Source organism: Phyllobates terribilis, unplaced genomic scaffold, assembly GCF_046119375.1.
Source record: "Phyllobates terribilis strain yellow unplaced genomic scaffold, ASM4611937v1 Scaffold_3__8_contigs__length_932513732, whole genome shotgun sequence".
NCBI lineage: Eukaryota > Metazoa > Chordata > Amphibia > Anura > Dendrobatidae > Phyllobates > Phyllobates terribilis.
The window spans coordinates 433254718-433274975 of NW_027362763.1; the positions used below are offsets into that span (position 1 = coordinate 433254718).

At 40.6% G+C, this 20258-nt stretch overlaps 1 protein-coding gene across 1 annotated transcript in view; it reads right to left on the reverse strand.

Moving 5' to 3' along the window:
* MDN1 (midasin AAA ATPase 1) overlaps positions 1 to 20258 on the reverse strand; it is a 253888-nt gene that overhangs the window by 122890 nt on the left and 110740 nt on the right. Inside the window, exons 33-44 of the mRNA XM_073675707.1 lie at positions 18575 to 18704; positions 17414 to 17641; positions 15167 to 15364; positions 14791 to 14999; positions 14093 to 14215; positions 13739 to 13936; positions 13419 to 13526; positions 13101 to 13289; positions 12310 to 12399; positions 11336 to 11599; positions 8013 to 8283; positions 7724 to 7883 (exon numbers count right to left, since the gene is read on the reverse strand). Of these exons, the coding sequence (XP_073531808.1) occupies positions 7724 to 7883; positions 8013 to 8283; positions 11336 to 11599; positions 12310 to 12399; positions 13101 to 13289; positions 13419 to 13526; positions 13739 to 13936; positions 14093 to 14215; positions 14791 to 14999; positions 15167 to 15364; positions 17414 to 17641; positions 18575 to 18704 (2168 nt within the window). The remainder of the gene's footprint in view (positions 1 to 7723; positions 7884 to 8012; positions 8284 to 11335; positions 11600 to 12309; positions 12400 to 13100; positions 13290 to 13418; positions 13527 to 13738; positions 13937 to 14092; positions 14216 to 14790; positions 15000 to 15166; positions 15365 to 17413; positions 17642 to 18574; positions 18705 to 20258) is intronic.

Consider the following 20258-nt stretch of genomic DNA (forward strand, 5'->3'; position numbering starts at 1 on the left):
AGATTAGATAGATAGAAACATGTCAGTCACATATATATGAAGTACAGTGATAGTGTTGGTTACTGTACTTGTCATCTAGTGTTAAAATAAAGGATTTATTTAAAAAAAAATTGGCGTGGGGTTCCCCTTAATTTTAGGCTCTAGCGGAGGTTAAGCAGACAGCTGGGGCAGATGTTTGAAGCCTGGGAAGGGGGTAATACCCACGGAGCTTCCCAGGCTACTAATATCAGCCCCCAGCTGAATACCTAGCCTTTACTAGCTATTAAAATGGGGGACCCCCCCAAAAAAATGACGTGGGGTCCCCCCTAATTTAATAGCTAGCAAAGGCTAGGCAGACAGCTGGGGGCTGATATTAATAGCCCAGGAAGCGAGCCATGAATATTGGCCCCCTCCCAGGCTAGAAACACCAGCCGTCAGCCGCCCCAGAAATGGCGCATCCATAGGATGCGCCAATTCTGGCACTTAGCCTCGCTCTTCCACGCTGCCCTGGTGCGGTGGCAGGGGGTAATAGGGTTGGGGTTGATGTCAGCTTATAATGCCAGCTGACATCAAGCCCAGGTTAGTAATGGAGAGGCGTCTATAAGACACCCCCATTACTAACCCCATAGTAAAAGTTAAAAAAAACACAAACACCCAGAATAAAGTCCTTTAATTGAAATAAAGACACAATTCTTTATTGTTCTAAATTAAACCATACTTACCATCACGCCCATTCCAGCTGAAGCCAACGATCTCCTGCAATAAAAGAAAAATAATAAACCAACATCATCCTTACCTTTCCATGGTTCCCACGACAGCTTCAGCTCTGCTACATCGAGATGACAGGCTGGACCGCAGCAGAACGCTGCCATCCAGCCTGTCATCCCCGCAGACACTGAGAAGCGCAGGCATGCTTGCGCTCTGCAGTGTCTGGCTGTGACGGCATCCAGATGAGCCGACAATGAACTCAGCTCACCTCCTGGATGTCCGTCACTGACAGCGTGGGAAACTTCTACTGCGCATGCGGGGAGCAGGAGAATTTTCCCACGCTGTCAGTGACGTGCATGAGGTGAGCCGAGTTCATTGGACATGATCTCGGCTCATCTGGATGCCGTCACAGTCAGACACTGAGGAGCACAAGCATGCCTACGCTTCTCAGTGTCTGCCGCATGGCAAGCTGAACGGCAGCGTTCTGCTGCGGTGCAGCCTGTCATGTGAATGTAGCAGAGCTGGACCGGTCCTGGGAACCATGGAAAGGTAAGGATGAGGTTGCTTTATTATTTTACTTTTATTGCAGGAGATCGTTGGCTTCAGCTGGAATGGGCGTGACGGTAAGTATGGTTTAATTTAGAACATTAAAAAATTGTGTCTTTATTTCAATTAAAGGACTTTATTCTGGGTGTTGTGTTTTTTTTAATTACTTTACTAGAAATTCATGGTGGTCATGTCTAATATTGGCGTGACCCCATGAATTTCGGGCTTAGGGCCAGCTGATAATGCCAAGCTGGCCCTAACCCCTTTATTACCCAGTGAGCCACCGCACCAGGGCCCTGGATGAGTTGGGTACAGCGCCAGAAGATGGCGCTTCTATGAACACGCCATTTTCCGGGGCGGCTGCGGACTGCAATTTGCAGCGGGGGGGGCCCAGAAAGCTTGGGTCTCCCTGCGCTGCAGATTCCAGCCCCCAGCTGCCTAGTTGTACCTGGCTGGACACAAAAATAGGGCGAAGCCCCATGTCTTTTTTTTTTAATTATTTCATGAAATAATTAAAAAAAAAAGGGCTTCCCTATATTGTTGTGTCCGGCCAGGTACAAATATGCAGCTGGTGGTTGGGGGCAGCCCGTTCCTGCCTGCTGTACCTGGCTGGACACAAAAATATGGCGAAGCCCACGTCAACATTTTTGGGAAAAATTAATTTCAAAATTAATAATAATTTAGGGACTGCATCTTTATTAACCCCTCAATTGTCATTTAGTGTTAAAATAAAGGATTTTTTAAAAAGAAAATTGGCGTGGGATCCACCATCATTATAGTCTCTAGCGGAGGTTAAGCAGACGGCTGGGGCAGATGTTTGAAGTCTGGGAAGGGGGTAATACCCACGGAGCTTCCCAGGCTACTAATATCAGCCCCCAGCTGAATACCTAGCCTTTACTAGCTATTAGAATGGGGGACCCCCCCAAAAAATGACGTGGGGTCCCCCCTATTTTAATATGTTTATGAGTGACAGTTTTCCTGCTATATACCTGCATGTCATAAGAATTTAAATTAAAAAAGGACCATGTTAAATTCAAATCTGTTTTTTTTTAATTTTTACCGGTGTTTGGTATGCGTTGGAAAAGGGGTAGTCTTATACGGTGAATATATCCTAAACTCTATATTTTAACAGGAAAGTAGGGGGGTAGTCTTATACACCAGGTCGTCTTATACGCCGGAATATACGGTAATTAAAAAGACGACATTGTCTGTAGAGTAGAGCATTTTACCTTACTGTCATAAGCATAATATCCTTTAATGCATTGCAACCATTTTTTTAAAGCAGAGAACCATAAACATGGAACAAACATACATTACACATTTCTCTTTAATAAAACTGGGGGACATTCGACTGTGTGACATTCTGGTCACTCCATGGACAGAGTTCTCTCCCTTCCTTCCAAAGCAGAATGTGTTCTAGCCTTGGATTGTCATTGCCGCGCATGGTACTCCAATCTTATCCAGCTAATCGCAGATGCCCCATGGCACCACCCCTCTCTCTCGGACCTTCTTTCACAAAGCTACCCACTTTCATCCCACGTAACCTCAGCTTAGTTTAACAGAGTGTACGCTAAAGCCGAGATACTGAGATTAAAAGGTCTGTCCAACTCTGCAGTACAGACTATGCTGAAGGCTTGCAAGCCACATCTGCCAAAGTTTACTGTTGTACCTGAGGTCTAAGGGGTAACGTTTCTCCTTGTGGAGTGTGGACACCGGCTCTGGCATGCCAAAGTAAGGAGGATTATTCGCTGTGCAATGCTCCTCTGGGAAATGTAATATGCACATTGCCTCGTCAGAGAAAAAGAGGACTTGTACTCTATAGCGCCATCTATTGGTAGCAGCAATCCTACAAGTTACAATCAACCCTTTAACGAGTCGTACAATATGACTTAGGATAAAAGCCAAATCAAAATCTCAATTTGCAGACACGGTGTTTCGGGCTATTGGCCCTGGTCAGTGCAAAGTATGAGAACTGATTTGGCTAGGTGAGAGCCTCTGATTTCGCTATTATCCCAAGTCATATTGCACGACTCGTTAAAGGGTTGATTGTGACTTGCAGGATTGCTGCTTCCAATAGGTGGCGCTATAGAGTTTAAGTTCTCTTTCTCTGAAGAGGCAATTTGCCTGTTGTACCCATAGATCTTTCTTTCTTTGGTGTGAAGATAGGGACTTCCATCCAATGTTTTTTTTTCCTTTCTTAGGATAGTTTCCTTTCTTCAGTGTGGTCTGGATGCAGACCTCAACCTCTCCTTCCTGAAGGGACAGGTTTCCGCTGTTTCCATGCTCTTTCAGTGCACGCTAGGTGAAAACTTTGCTCCAGGCTCATAGCGCCCCTCCTTACAGGCATTCAGTGGAACCTTAGGACCGCAATCTGGTTATGTCTGTGCTCCAAGAACCAACCTATGAGCCTCTTCCCAGTATCTCTTCAAAGATCCTTTCACGGAAGGTGGCATTTCTGGTGGCCATAACCTCTATTCGTAGGGTGTCTGAATTGACTGATCTGTCCTTCAGAGCTCTCTTCCAATGTCCAGGATAAGGTGGTCCCTCACCACATGTAATCTGTTCTTCCAAAATTGGTTTTGGCCTTCCTCTTTTTGTCTACCTCTGGTTCATCCATGGGAGCATTCTCTTTATTGTCTAGACCTGGTTACAGCCAACACGGCCTTTCGGTTAGAGAAGCCTTTCAGAGTTCCACAAGGTAAATCTGGCGCTATCAGGATCGACGGAACACCTTCAGCTTTGACTCACTTGAGAACACAATATATTAATAATGTTTTTTCCCCTCATTGTATAAATTTTCTTTACTTGATTATTTAGGAACTCAAATTGCCTGAGCTACTACTCTGGACAGTACACTACAGTTTACAGAGCACCTGTCCCCAGGTCAAAAGCAGCCAGTTTTAACTCTTATTTTATCCTGCTGCTTCATAGTATTCAGGTTTTTTTGCTTTTCTAAATCCACCGTATATTTACATATCAGCCTTTTTTTGTAGTGTTCAGAGCACAGTGCTCACAGGGATCTCTGGAGGCGCACCTGTAGTCTGCTCAGCATGATTACCCTATAATCAATGCCCCCGTGGTAAAGATGATAAAAAATCAGCACTATGTAAAAAGGTGCATCTCACTAAATTAGAATATCATCAAAAAGTTAATTTATTTCAGTTCTTCAATCCAAAAAGTGAAACTCATATTATATAGAGTCATTACAAACAGAGTGATCTATTTCAAGTGTTTATTTCTGTTAATGTTGATGATTATGGCTTACAGCCCATGAAAACACAAAAGTCATTATCTCAGTAAATTAGAATACTTTATAACAACAGCTTGAAAAAGGTTTTTAAAATCCAAAATGTATGTTCAGTAAATGCACTCAATACTTGGTCGGGGCTCCTTTTGCATCAATTACTGCATCAATGCGGCGTGGCATGGAGGCGATCAGCCTGTGGCACTGCTGAGGTGTTATGGAAGCCCAGGTTGCTTTGATAGCAGCCTTCAGCTCGTCTGCATTGTTGGGTTTGGTGTCTCATCTTCCTATTGACAATACCCCATAGACAATCTATGGGGTTAAGGTCAGGCGAGTTTGCTGGCCAATCAAGCACAGTGATACTGTTGTGTAAACCAGGTATTGGTACTTTTGGCAGGGTGGACAGGTGCCAAGTCCTGCTGGAGAATGACATTTCCATTTCCAAAAAGCTTGTCGGCAGAGGGAAGCATGAAGTGCTCTAAAATTTCCTGGTAGACGGCTGCGCTGACTTTGGTCTTGATAAAACACAGTGGACCTACACCAGCAGATGACATGGCTCCCCAAACCGTCACTGATTGTGGAAACTTCACACTAGACCTCAAGCAGCTTGGATTGTGTACCTCTCCACTATTCCTCCAGACTCTGGGAAATTGATTTCCAGATGAAAATCGTGGCTCTGGGACTTTGTGGAGTGTGTCAATGACTGCCTTCTGGACATCTGTCAAGTCAGCAGTCTTCCCCATGATTGTGGAGCCTACTGAAACAGACTAAGGGACCTTTTTAAATGCTTAGGAAGCCCTTTGAAGGAGTTTTTTGTTAATTATTCTAACTTACTGAGATAATGACATTTGTGTTTTCATTGGCTGTAAGCCATAACAATCAACATTAACAGAAATAAACACTTGAAATAGATCACTCTGTAATGATTATATATGAGTTTCACTTTTTGTATTGAAGAACTGAAATAAATTAACTTTTTGATGATATTCTAATGTACCTGTATCTATGGAATTGTATGGCAAATATAAAACTGAATACTCAGGGTGGGGCAAGTTGTCTGGAGGTGCAGAGGGAATAAAAGTAAAAGCAAAATCTGACCACTTTTGACCTAGTCACCGGTTCCCTTTAAAGATATGCATTACTACATGGACATAATGTCAGACAGAAAAAGGAAAAAAAAAATACTTACTTCTGTGAGTGTATGGAGGGAAATTATTCAGCACAGTTGAGCAAAAAGATTAGCAGAACGATGGTCCAGTGACCAAATTAGTAGTTAATCGCTGAAAGACCATAGCCATGTGAACCTCCTCTTACCTGCTAGCATACCCAATGCCTCTACTGATTAAAAGGCCACATGACATGATTACATTGAAGTAGAATGCATACATGATACCATACCTGGTCTACAAATTAGAAGAGGTGACGTGGATACTGGTACATACTAGTACATTCGCAGTACTATTGCCCAGCATATGCGGAGTACAGACGTGGCTGCTTGACCATGGTCCTGCAAATCTTTGAGCTCAACTCTAGTATCTAGTTTTAGGCTTGTATGCTCAGAGCACAGTGCTGAGTGTTGTAAGCCAGGGCAACGCAGCACTATGACATGCCATTTCCAGTTATTTTTTTTTAAGACTTTAATGGTAGACCTATTGTGCAGGAGCAAACAAAGTCACCACCAGCAGTGAAGGTAGTTTGCCATGCCCAGAGAAAACACTGATTCAGATTTATCAAGATCAACATTGTTCATGTCAGTCTTGATGAAAGGGCATGTTTGAGTTAGACGACCATAATTCATCCATTATTGAATCAGCAGCATCTTAAAAACAGGTGTGTGCCTCTCCACAAAGTTACTCCTGTCATTGACTGGAGTAAGAATTGTGGTGTAAGGTACGCTGCAGCTAGTCATGAATTAGACAAGCAGGCCTGTTTCGGCGGATGAATCTGAGCCAATGACTTCAATAATCACAATGTCCTATAATAAGGTTCAGTATGGATAAACAGGGGGCTAAGGACCCCCTCTAGTGATTAGTGGGTGTTCCAATCTATCAGGCTGCAGATAAGTGAAACATCGATTGCAGGGAAAAAAAAAATTGTTTAATTTTTTTAGCAATGTCTGCTGGTAAAATTGGATTACAGTGTCATGTGGCTCATAGTGTGGCATTACAACACACATAAATATAATGTTTCACCCATTATTCAGGGTGGGGCTAGAGGACTTTGGCCACAACACGGGTAGCATGGCCAAAGATAGCTGTGTAATGCAGGAGGGGGGTTGCACTGTGATACCTAAAGTACAGCAGCAATCCCAACCAACAAGTCATAAAAAGTCAGAACCAGTTGGATTTTTTGCGACCCTGTTCACTTGGATTTCACTGTGATGTAGCAGTGCCATAGAGTGATCGTTGGGTGCACGACCTGTGTCACAGCCAAAATTGCTGGATAGCCCCAGCCTTAATGGGACTCATGTTTATTCGGGACACATTGATTTTCACACTCTCAGAAGCAACTCCGGCACAAAGGTTCTTCTAGTTTAGCTTAAATAAAACATTAAGGATAATATTGCTTGACTTTTGAGAAATGTGGTAATTTAATAAAAAATTAAGTTGCACTGCAGGTAACTTATGTGCATTCTCTTTATAGAAAGCCAAGTTGTTTGATATTGGTGCATATTCCTGCAATAGATGAGCGTTAAACTTACTCTTCATGATTATGTCAGCTTGGGTAGATTCATCAGTATCAGTCAAGATAAACATTGTTATTCACTTTTGTACTGTGTCCCATCAGTTATTTTTTTATTTTTTTGCAGAGTTCAGAATTTTTTATAACCACTATAATATAAACACATTATACAAGTTTGGCATTGCCATAAATCGTACGGACCTGGAAAATCATTTGCAAGTTCATTTTTATTGCATAAGGACCACTTTAAAAACGAAACCGAAAAAAACAAACAATAGCAGCATTTTTTTCACCCCACATGTAAATTTACGTCCTGTTTTTCAGTGGTACAATGAATAATGTCATTCAAAACTACAAGTCGCACTGCAAAAAAACAATTCCCCGTATAGCTATGTCAATAGAAAAATTACGTTCTGGTTCTTAGAAGGGGCGGAAAACATGAAAGCAAAAATTAACCTGGTCATAAAGGGTCTAAGAAATCTCATCAAATTGTACAATTAAGCAACTACCAAAACATCTGCTAGCCTTTCTGCAGCCCAAAAAGGCAAATTGAATAAAACATACCTACAAAAGTTGACATTGTCCATTAGAAGCCAGTCTCCTGCTCGCAGAGATTGCACCAAGATGCCATCAACCCACTCAAATGTCCCACCGGTCTGTCCCTCTACAGAATGAAGGAGCTGATCCTTAAAATTACGTAAACTTTCCAAAATGGCTGTAAATTCTGACAATAAAAACAAATGCTTCAGGTAACAAAAAAATCAATAACACATTAGTTCTTTTTTTCTCCTCCACCATCTGAAGTCTTACGTTGCACAGAATATGTATATTCATAAACCAGCAATTTACACACCTGCTTTAGAGAAGGAGTTCAATTTTCCATTCAGCCTCTGGATTTGCACAAGCATAGCATCGAGCTTGTTCAGCACCTCTGTAGAAATGCCATGCCCATCATCTAGCATAGATTTGGCCTTGTGTGTGAGATTTAAATTGCTCCAGGAACGCAACAAAACTTCAGTTTCATCCGGAGATATATCTGTAGCAAGAAGACTATCCCTTACCAACGTTACCACTGCGTTCCAAACCTGTTCAAGGAACTGCTGCCATGGTCTGTTGATATCAGCCTAAAATATTAGATAAGTTAATAAGAAAAACATTCCAATATATAATATTTTAGTTGGCCATCTTAAAAAGCATGTATAGTCTTAATTTGAAGGGAATCTCTGAGAATGATTTCACCTCCCAAACTATTTGTGCGCGCTTAAAGCTCTTTCAAAGACAAGTCAAGCAATACATTTACATGGTCAGTCTGTTCCTCCTTGACTTCGAAATCAACGTTTGAACTGATATGCAAATGAGCCTGAAGCACTATGGTAGATCTGAAGCCTCTGTCACTCCAGGTCTATTCCCAGGCCAGTGTCGGATCCACCTGATTGATTGACAGCTTCTACAGTGTGTGACTTCAAACAAAGGAGCCACCAGTCAAGCAGAAGGCGCAGGGCTGGGCGAGGAAAAGATCTGGAGTGAGACAGATTTCAGATCCACAAATAGCTATTTAGTCTCATTTCCATATCAATTCACAGGCTGATTTATCAAAAAAAATTGAGAAACAGACTGGAAATACAAAAGGTATTCCTGGACTTTGCTTTGAAAGAGCTACAGGCACATATAAATAATAAACAGTCGTCGGAGCAGTGACCCAATGCATACTCTAAAAACTAAACCTAAAAAACACGGTGGCAAGATTGCATTTTTTTTCCTTCATCATATCGCCCCACTTATAATTTAACGGTTTTTCAGTGGTAAAATGACTAGTGGTCATTCAGAACTACAACTTGTCCTGTAAAATACAAGTCCTTATGTGGATATGTTAACAGAATGGGATGAAAACTTCTGCCCTAGAAGAATAAGTATTCCTTGTGACAGCACGGGTAAGCACAGAGCGTTTGTATATAACAATTACATGGCAACATAAATATATCTATAAAGCTCTACAAATCTCAGTTTCTCTCATAACTCTAGATGCAAAGTACAACCTTTAACCCAAAATCACATGTGTGTTTGTGAAGATGATCTTGTATGGAGGGGGCTCAGGAGCTGAACTCTCCACATGTGGCAGATACGACTGTGCTAAACAGCCAGCATCTCTCGAACAGCCTTGACCAAACCTAAGCTTTGACAGTTGTGTTTAAATGGAACGTGCACTTGTACTCGGGGGTACCAGCTCCCATCAGTGGCCTGTGAAGTGATTGTGGGGCACCGATGGGTTACTATGACAGCCAGAGGCCTGCCGAGAGCCCCCATCGCCGCCATCTTAGTTCTCTTCTGAAGCTCAGGCTTAAGCGAAGCTTCAAATAAGAGTGCGATTTTTACTATATGCTGCAATCCACTAGTATTATAGTACAAGCAATCGAATCCCCCCCCCTTTCCCTTTAATAAAAAATAACAAACATGAAAAAATAAACATTTGTCATCACCATGTTCATAAGTGTCAGATCAAAAAGAGAATTTTTGGTACTGTAAAGTCCCTTTCTTGTAGCCTTCATTGGAGGACACAGGAAACCATGGATGTCAAACTCAAACACAGAGGGCCAAAATGAAAAACTTGGAACAAATTCAACCAGTATACATTATAACGAGCCCCACAAAGTCCTCCAAACATAATAATGGGCCCCACATAATGCTCCATACAGAATAATGGGACCCATATAGTCCTCTAAACAGAATAATGGCCCTACATAGGGGTGAAGGTTCTGGTGTCACGGGTCAAATAAAACCACCCTGTGGGCCAGATTTGGCCCATGGGCCAAAGTTTCACATGTCTGATGTATGCCAATGCTGCCGCCAGAAGGTTGACACAAAGAATTACACTTAAAAGAAGAAGTCCGATCCTCCCTTGCAGGCTACACCCACCTGCAGACTCCAGACTAGACCAGTTTAGCTTAGTGTCACATAAGAGGCAGTCACAGGTCTGAGGCCCAGATCTGTCTCGGACTATGGCATTTTAACCCAAACGGTAAAGGGCGTAAAAAGGAAAAAAATCAAAAAGCCAGAATTGCGTTTTTGGTCTTGCATTGGATTCTAGAATATGTCTGTAATCATTGAGTTGACCATGAACTTCCATGTATACCAAGTGCCCAGGACCTATGGCAGCAAAACTAGTGTAAATCATCCCTACACCACCGTGCGTGACAGTTGGGCATTGTGGCCAATCCTCTCCACTTTGTCTCATCTTTCCAAAAGGACATTTCCAAGAAGCCTTTTGATTTGTTCATATGCAACTTTGCGCCTTGCTGTTATGTTCTTTTAAGAAATAGGCAGTTTTCTCTTGGCAACCCTCCAAAACAAGCAAGTTTAAAAAAAAAAAAAAAAAAAAAAAAAAAATTGTACTGTCATGAACTTGAAGAGCTAACTGAGGCCTTTAGAGTCAGAGCTGTATCTCTTGGTTTTTTTTTTTTCCATTTCACTGAGCGCATGGCCTGAGCTTGGGGTTAACTTGACACCCACTTGCGTCTTGAATGGTTTCAACTTATGAATAATTTTTCTTACAGTAGAATAATGAAATCCAATTTTTGGGGAAATGGATTTTAACCTTTCACAGATTGATGGGCAGCAAAAATCGCTTCTCTAACATCAATGCTGATGGCTTCCCTCCTAGGCATTGTTCTAAGTCCCCTGAATGCTCCAGGCCAGTCAACTGACAACACTTCTATCTTTATTGAGGTGGTTACACTTGTTGATGAAGAATCAAAAGCAATGGACTAGAATCTCTTGGCTGTTACCTTCTTTTTTCATTCCTATGGTATACATAATTTTTCATGCACTACTTATGCTTTTTGGCTTAGTATTCATTTAATAAATAATACATTGTAATATGTCACTTCATCTTATAGATTATCAAATTTTAAGACCTTTTAAGGACAAGTGTTTTTTTTTATTATTGTATATATGTAAAACATATTACATATATATTACATATTGTATACATGTAAAACCTCAGAATTCAAAAGAGGGTGTACTTAGTTTTTCCTCATGGCTGAATAAATCTATATATTAACAAATTAAAGGCAAAAAAATAATCAATTTTAACACATTTGATACACCCGGCAACCAACTGATTACACTTAAAAACATAATTAAATTACTTTCAATGTAATTTACAGAGAGTTTTAGTACCTGCTCGAATCCACCAAGAAGCTCTGTGGTGTCCATAGCACTGTTCATTGCCATGATGTTCAGTTTATTTCCTGTCAAAAGGGCCAAAAGCTGAACAAGGCTGGTCTTCCCCACAGCTGCAGGGCCTACAAGTATAACCATCCAGCCCATTTCTATGCATTTCATTACTGGTTCAAGGGATTGAAGAGAGTGGTGAAGAAGAGACAGGTGTTGGCGTTTAGTTGAAGAACAACTGGCACCACGAGGAAGAACAGAAAAGCCAACCTGATGTATGAAGGCACAAAAAACATTTGTAAGGTAGAGTATTTCCTTCATCTTCAATTATTGAAATAATTAAACCTTTAGGAAAGCAAAGATGAGAAGAGGGGAAAAAACCCACATGGCTATAACATAAAAATGTGTGCAGTTCAGTAAATATTTCACTTACAGTTACAGATTACTGCCTTCAAGTTTAATCATGAAACAACAGCACACAAAGAAATTTACATTTAGTAATTTAGAGGGTTCGTCCAACAGTAAAATAATAAAATGGAGGCAAACTCGCCTTCCAGCAGCCCGCCAATCCTGCGCACGCCACTCCGGAAGTCTCCGCCAGCTCCAGAAACGGTGTCTGCCCCATTGGGAGGTCACAGCACCGCTGCAGCCTGTAGCTGGTTGCAACGATCAGGTGACTAGAAGAACGTGTCGTCATCTAGTCTTTCTAGTGCCAGTGAAGACCCCTTAGAGCTGCCTGCACTGGATTTGCAGTGGGCTAAAAGGCCCGGTAAGCTCTAATCAGTCCATTCCTTATATATTACGGTCGGACAACTCCTTTAAAATATTTTAATTTGCTACACCTAAATATCATTAAAATAAGACATATCTTCAAATACAAATGTCTCCCGCCCGAGTACAATCTACTGCTTTCAAACCTTGGGCAGGAGGGCATTCAAATGATCATAGAATATGGCAACAAATTCACAATGCAGATTTACCTGTATATTTTGAGGACTGATGTGAAAATGCCGTGTTCCCAAGTAAGGGGCATTTTCTTCTCCAAATACTGCCACATAAACAGAAATAAGCTACAATAAAAGATTAAAAAGGAAAAGATTAGTTAAGTTTATTTAAATAGAAAAAAAATACATTAAAGCTTCATAAGCTATGTAAAAATAAACACTTCAAAAAGTTGGTAGGCATAAAACTCCTGACGTGCACATTAAACGATCAATGCTTGGCTTATTGAGCCTCCGCAGACCCCCCGTACTGCCACCATATATTTATCGCTATCTTTAGAATCTGTGCCTCCGCAACAATGCGCAGTAAGCTGGGGTACGTACCTTTGCCTTAGCACACTGCAAATGTGTAGGGAGGCAATGGTGACGTAGGACACGGCCAGCCACAGGATTTGCAGAGCCGGGAATTATGGATGGCTGAATGAACATCTGGCTTACAGCACAGAGATTTACAAAGACCTGGCGGTGATGCCACTTTTACATATCATGCGACTAACACCCACATGGGGTGATAACATAATTAGCGGGATGATTAGTCTAGGGTAAACAATTGCAGTTAAAAAAAAATAAAATACAATTATGGGGAGGGTTGCATATACAGTAATTAGTAAGACTATTAAAAGGGCATGTTAGGAAAAGTATAAAAATAGGAATAAATACTATACATGGTGGCGGTTTGGGGGCCTGGAGAAGCGGTCAGGTTGTCTTTAACATAATATAGATACAGAAGTTGCAAATTGTTGAGTGCTTCAGTACCTGCCAATACTAACCTTTTGTCGATCCTCTTTAGTTCTCATTCGTTCTCCATATACCAGAAATACATGCTGGGATGGATCATAATTTCCAAGTGATTGATCGTGCAACATAAGATTACACCACCGAAACAGATCCCTCAAATTAAACTCCCATGGTCCTCCTTTTTGGCCCCATTTTCTCTCAGTCATAACTTCCAAGTCAATCTAAGGCAGGGACAAAGCTCATTCTGTATAAATTTGTTTATAAATCATAGGCAAACTAAATATAATATATATTTAAAATATATATACCACACATATACAGACACACAAATGAAAAAGTCAAATATATACCTGGTTATTGAATGCAACCATTTTATCAATGATATCTTCACCCAAGGCAGGAAAGAGAGACAAAGCTATGAACTGCATATCAGATGATGAGAGTTGATCCACAAAGACCTAAACAACAACATACAAAATCACAACTAAAGCAACACTACGATGCATGGAACACCACAATATAAAGTACCATACACAATATGAGCCGAGGAATACTGGAGTATTAAAACAACGCTTAGCAGAAACTGAACTAAATGCTGCGAACAGTTTTCATGGCAAATTCAGAAACAAGCCACAAAAAAAAATAAAAAATAAACAGTAAACACACAAACCTGAGTAAACCTGTTCAAAAAGGATTGTGGGAGTCCTTTCCGACCACCTCCTTGACGAAAGGGGTTCTGGCAACCAAAGATCTTTGTTTTTTTATGTTGCACCTGAAAGCTCATGCCAAGTTCTGGAACGTACACCTCGGCACGATGGTCAAAGCATGCATTGAGTCCTTCTAGCACAGACTGAGATGCCAGATTAAGCTGGTTGAAAGTGAAAAAATAAAAATAAATCAAAGAACAAAGTAACGCATGCGACTGAACACTATGCTGCCATTCTTGCACTGTGCATTTAGCATTGAGATAGTCCTAAATATGAGCAGTGTAGTAGGAGGCTATAATCTGGAGTAATAAACTTACTTCATCTAGTACAATCCAATGTCCTGCCTTTAAAGCTGAAAGAAGTGGTCCATCACGCCAAGCAAATTCACCACCTTTGCCTCCTTCAATTGGAAGGTCAGTACCAAATAAATCAGTTACATCCTTCAGAAAAAAAACAAAAAAACTGAAGTAAAACCTTTTGTACAATTAGTAAAATGTAACCAAAACCACACTGACGAATTTACAATTTTGCAGTCACACAGCGTAACTGCCGACTGGTAGCTTAATACCGGACAACCACTTTAACTGGGAACTCCACAACCCAAAGGTTTCACTTTTGCAAAAATAGAAAGCTATACAAAATTGCAATCTTATCATTTGATTTAAACAGCAACCATGCCAGGATCGCCCAATGGACTTTAGTGGGATTTCAATGCAAGGTTTGCTGAAACTTGTCCCACAAACAATGTTAATCAATCTGATCAGCTCCTACGGTGGATCAGACATCATTTTCAACAAGAAAGGTTCCCTTTAAGATGTGCTCAGTACATTGAGAATGCAAACTATAGAAGAAATAATATTAACCAATTTATTTCTCTATAGCAGGAATACAAAAACCAGAAAAATGTATCACTTCAGTTTGAAATATTTAAAACCTTTGAAAAAAAAATGGGAAAACTTTTACATTGGACACAGGTTTACTTCAGCTTTAGTAGAAAAGAAGGACAGGTCTTTACCGTTTGTTCAGAAAGGTTAATCCGAACAAGATGATGTCCAGACGCTTTAGCCAATGCAGTGACAAGGCTGGTCTTGCCAACACCTGGGGACCCCTCTAATAAAATGGGTTTGTTGAGTTGCATCGCCCTCAGCAGCCTCTGTGCATTCATTGACGTGGTTTCTGAATCAAGTGCATATTCAGTCAAAGCTTCTTCATGAAATATAGGACCTTGAAGAATGGAGAATAAAACACTCTCAATGTGGTTTTAGAAATCAATCTACAAACTGAGTGACCTATAGAAAACGTTTTTATTACATTTAGTTTGAAAACAAGAAGGACTTTGACCCGAACAGATTCAGTGAGATAAAAGAACCACTAAATCCTGTGTCCATTACCTCTAGTTATATAGAAGGGATCAATCCCAAACAAGCTTTCCAAATAATTAATCTTTCGCTGCATGGTTCTCTCATACATCTGTAGATCGAATTGCACCTCTACAGTAATTTCACCAATAGCAGAGAGCTTCTCATGTAAAAAACGCATGCATTGTTTTCTGGCAGATATGGCAGAAGCTGCAGAGCAAAATGTAGTGCCTACAAAAGAAATAGGAAGCTTAAAATTAGTATTAAAAAAAATTAAAGAGGAAGGCATAATCAAGTATTTTTCCTTAAAATAAAAAACTCAATGTGTTAAGATTATTAGTGGCGTGGTCCACTCTTAGGACAAACCCGTTTCAATTATTATGTTTCCCCCAGGTAATATAACAGCAGCTTTACTCACTTCGGGTGCGGGCGTCATTCCATTGGTGTATGCACTGGCTCTCCCTGGGCTTGTGTGACATTATGTCACACGATCCCTACAGCCAATCAGTGACCCCTTGTCTCTCACCTCCTTCGGACAAATCTGACATCTGGAGGAAGTCAGAATTGTGGCTGCTCTCACTTCCTTCGGATGTCAGATTTGTCCAAAGGAGGTGAGAGACAAGGTGTCGGTGATTGTCACGCAAACCCTGCAGCCAATGTCACACAAGCCCCAGGAGAGCTAGAAGCTGACACTGCTGGAACGGCGCCCGCATGGGAGGTGAGTACAGCTGTTATATTACTTGAGAGAAACAAAGTGATAGAGAAGAGGTTGTCCGAGTAGTGGGCAACCCTTTAATGTTTTTTTTTTTCCTGTTAAAAAGAATCTGTCTCTAACCATCTGAGTGCAGCATAATGTAGGGGCAGAGACGCTGATTCCACCGATGTATCATTTACTTGGCTGCTTGAGGTGGTTTTGAAAAAAAAAAAAAAAAAAAATCAGTTTTATCTGCTGCAGATCTCCTGGCTCTATATAACCCCACCAACACCACTGATAGACAGCTGTTGGTGTATACTGCATAGGCAAAAGGCTGCAGTGGTGGGGGTGGGGTTATACAGAGCTCATGAATATGGAGGACTACATGGCAGCAGGTTTACTAGTCCTCTAGTGATAAAATCACTTATGTAAGTGAGAGATGATCAAAACAGCAGCAAGCAGACTAGTATGTGAGACATCACTGGAAACAGGGTATCTGTCTGCCACCTAATCTGCTGCTGTCAGATTAGGTGGCAAAAACCTGGTGATAGATCCATGATTAAATCCCCTTTAAAGGGAATCTATGTCGTTAGACGTAATAAGGGGTTATCTTGCTGAGCTGACTGATGGCTATTGCAGTTGGGGGCCTAGCAATGCCATTTTAGTACAGCCATTACGCTCTTTAATAATAGAAAAAAAGTCATAAAAAATGCTTAACAGCAGACATTTATGACATAACCTTATGACGTGCATCTCAAAAATAGGAAGCCAATAAGAATAACTTTATTTTTTGGCCGTGCACGGCTATCAGTTAACACGGAAACAAGCAAAAAAAAAGTTACAAGACCCGGGTCTGGTGGTCACTGAATTCTGAATTGGCCGCCCTGTGAACTGCTTTTGACCTCCAGGCATCCCCTGCTCCTCTTTCGATTAGCCGGTCTATCACAATGTCATCATTGTGGCGCGATGCACACTCGACACTGCACCAGACTAGCTAAACAAAAGGGGAACATATGCAGCTGGATTAAAAGACAAATTAAAATGATATGGCTCACGGAAGTGAAAAAAGTTGAATGGTAAAAAAAATTTATTACTCTGAAATTGGATCATGCAATCATAAATCATTCCTTTTAACCCTTTGGAATAGAATTACAGCTGTGGGCTCAGGCTACAGAGCGGTGTAATAAAGATCAATTGCAAAGATGCATTATTTTAAGTACAGAGGCATAACACGCTAAGTACCTTGCGTTTCTAACATTTACAGCAATAGCGGAGTTCATGTAGTGATGAATCGCAGTGTGCTGGCGCATCGTGTATGTATATGTTACTATATTGGTCACATAGCGTGCATGGGCACTTGCGCATACTAAAGGCATGGGGGCCCTATTTTTTGTATAATGGAAGCCCCCAAATATATTTCAATGGAAACCCCACAAATATATTTCAAGCGGATTAATACAATATACTTTGTAAATAAAATTGCTCAGTCATTATTTAATATAAAACTTATTCTCATTTTTTCTAGAAGTCATTGTCATAATAAAAAATGTAAATAAAACTAAAAAAAAAAAAAAAAAAAAACCCACCTGATCCCAAGCCATCGATGTACACAAGACAAGCAGCATGTATTAAAGCTGTGCTGGTATCCAGGTTAGTTCCTTCGTACGGAGTTTCTGAGAAGTCATTTTTTACAGTGACATTCATGAAATTTACCCAGGAAAGGATGTCTCGTATGCTGACAATGCACCGGCGTCCAAATTCTTGGTTTGTCAACCATTCAATAAAATCAATGATAAGATCTGCTAAAATGGCACCTGAAGAGGAGATTTGTTATGAAATTAAGTGAGAACATCAATCATGCAGCTACCATATAGTCAGATTTTCAAGAAGCAAGTATTAGTAAAAAGTCTGCAGTTATGAAGACCTAGCACTTTGCTAAGCAGGGAAAGGACATACTATTCATATGAATTGCTGCAATGAATGATATGACAAGCTGGAGCCTGGAGAGGTAAGAGGGCTCCTAATCTGGCTTGTGTTGGAGAAGGTGGCAGTTTCTCGCGCTGGGTTATTATACTGTACAGATCACTGTCATCACAACACAAAGCTGAAGGCCACCTAAATATTAGCATGCAGCTGGTCATACCGGACACACAGCAAAATTACAGCATCAGATGTAACCAACAGTGATAAATGTTAACCTACCAACGGCAGCGTGCAATCCAAAAAAAATAGAATAGTTTTTTTTGGTCTCTAGAAAAATAGCTTAAGTGTAGCTAGATCACAGAGGTTTAACACTAGATGCAGATTTCAACTGTGACCGCAGCATTAAAGTGGTTGGATATGAGGGGGAAGGAAAGTCACTTTTCTACGTAGTTTTATTTTTTAAGTGGAGAGGTGTTTGTATTTGTCATTTGCTAACCAGCGCTTGGCTACGGATTTTCTGGCTTGGTATAATATTTTGGTTATGGCCAGCTGGATTAGACTTGACCCTACTTGTCTCCAACAAGACCAATAATACATCTCTTAGGATTTAGAAAAATTTGGAGGCCATAAACTTCCATGACTAATTTTCCAACATATCCCCACAGTTCAACCAGTTTGGAACAGGGACAGTGTTTTTTGACAGGTTCCCTTTAAACAGTGTAGCTCGATGTACTTTCCTTTGAATCCGAGTGGAAATACTTTCTGACTAGGCTTGTTTTCACACATTTAAGAGGGTAAAAAAAATAAATAAATAAAATAACTACCACTGTCATCTGATAAGGTGAGAGTCATTCCTGGATTCAGATTGTGCTTGATTATTTCTACGAGATCTAGTCGATCGTTACTTTGAGGACACCAAATCTCTGTAAATCTGTTGCGAAGGGCAGGTGAAAGCTGTAAAACAAAATTTTTTACAATTTACTTTATTTTAACATTCTTGCATTTCATTGGTTAGACACAACCACCATGTATTGGAGAACTACAGCTAAAGATAAACAACATAATCTGGTTGGAAAGAAGAGTCTATCTTCAACTCAACTCGATTAGCAAATTTGAAAAGATATAGAGTCCTTGGCTTGATACTCCAGGGCTACCCATGAATCTTCTAATTAGAAATAGAATATAATCTATGTTACTCCTTAATTGTTAGTCCTTCCCCCCCCCCCTTCCCCCTCCTGGCCACACAAAGGTGAATTTTATACTCCTTTATTATAGAACTGCCGTGAAAATGAAAATGGTTCTCTCTGGAATGTAGAGATTTGGGATAAGGGAGAGCTAGGGAATAGAAGATGTTATGTTTTGTCACCGTTTTATATTATGGAATTATGTCATACATGATAATTGGAAAAAAAAAGTGTATTTGGAGTTTTCAATAAAAATTATTTGATTAAAAAAATAATTGGCCAATTCATGTATACCTGGCAGCCACGGTAAGGCATTTCTCGTTGCCAGGAACTTACCAATGTGAATCCTCTCAGAGACTGGTAGGTTCCTGGCAACGAGAAACGCCTTACCGCGGCTTCCAGGTACACATGAATTGGCCAATTTATGCGCTAAGATTTCTCAATTATTTCTATCTTCTTGAGCAGTAACGCTATTCAAATTTCATATATTTCATGTTCGCATACTTAGCGTTACAGAGTGCTACTTCATTTGTTAGCTCTGTCATGTAGGCAGGAGGCTGAATTTGCCCTGTAACTAGGAACGAAGATTAGTGTTGAGCGAGTATGTCCTAATAACCCTTTCGCAGAGTATGCTCGGGCCGAGCTCCGAGTATTTATAGCTGCTCGGTGATATGGTTGAATCGGTCCCTTTTGCATGATTTGCAACTGTTTGACAGCTTTATTACATGGAAGGAATGTCTATTTCTTACACATTCCTCACATGTAATAAAGCTGTCAAACAGTTGCAAATCATGCACATGGGAGTGATTCAACCTTATCACCGAGCAGCTGTAAATACTCGGAGCTCGGCCCGAGCATACTCGGACAGAACATACTCGCTCAACATTAACAAAGATACAAGACTAAGTTACAGGGGAAATCAGGAATAAAAAGAATGTCTTAACATGTTGAAATAACCCCCATAGGTCTTTTAAGACCTTATGAGGGGGGGAACAGTGTCTAAAATATATGATATCAGACCAAATCGCTGTTTCTAGCCATGCGTATTGAAAAAGAAATATTTCTCTTTAGCTCACTACCTTCAGGAGAGGTATATAGCTGGTGAGAGAAAAACACTTACCATATATACTCTAGTATAAACCGAGGCACCTAATTTTACCACAAAAAACTGGGAAAACGTATTGACTCGAGTATAAGTCGAGGGTGGGAAATGCAGCAGCTACTGGTAAATTTCCCCATTCTGGTATGCATTGCCCCGGCATCCCAAATCCTGGTATGTATGGCACCCCTCATCCCCAATCCTGGTATGCATGCTCCCCATCTT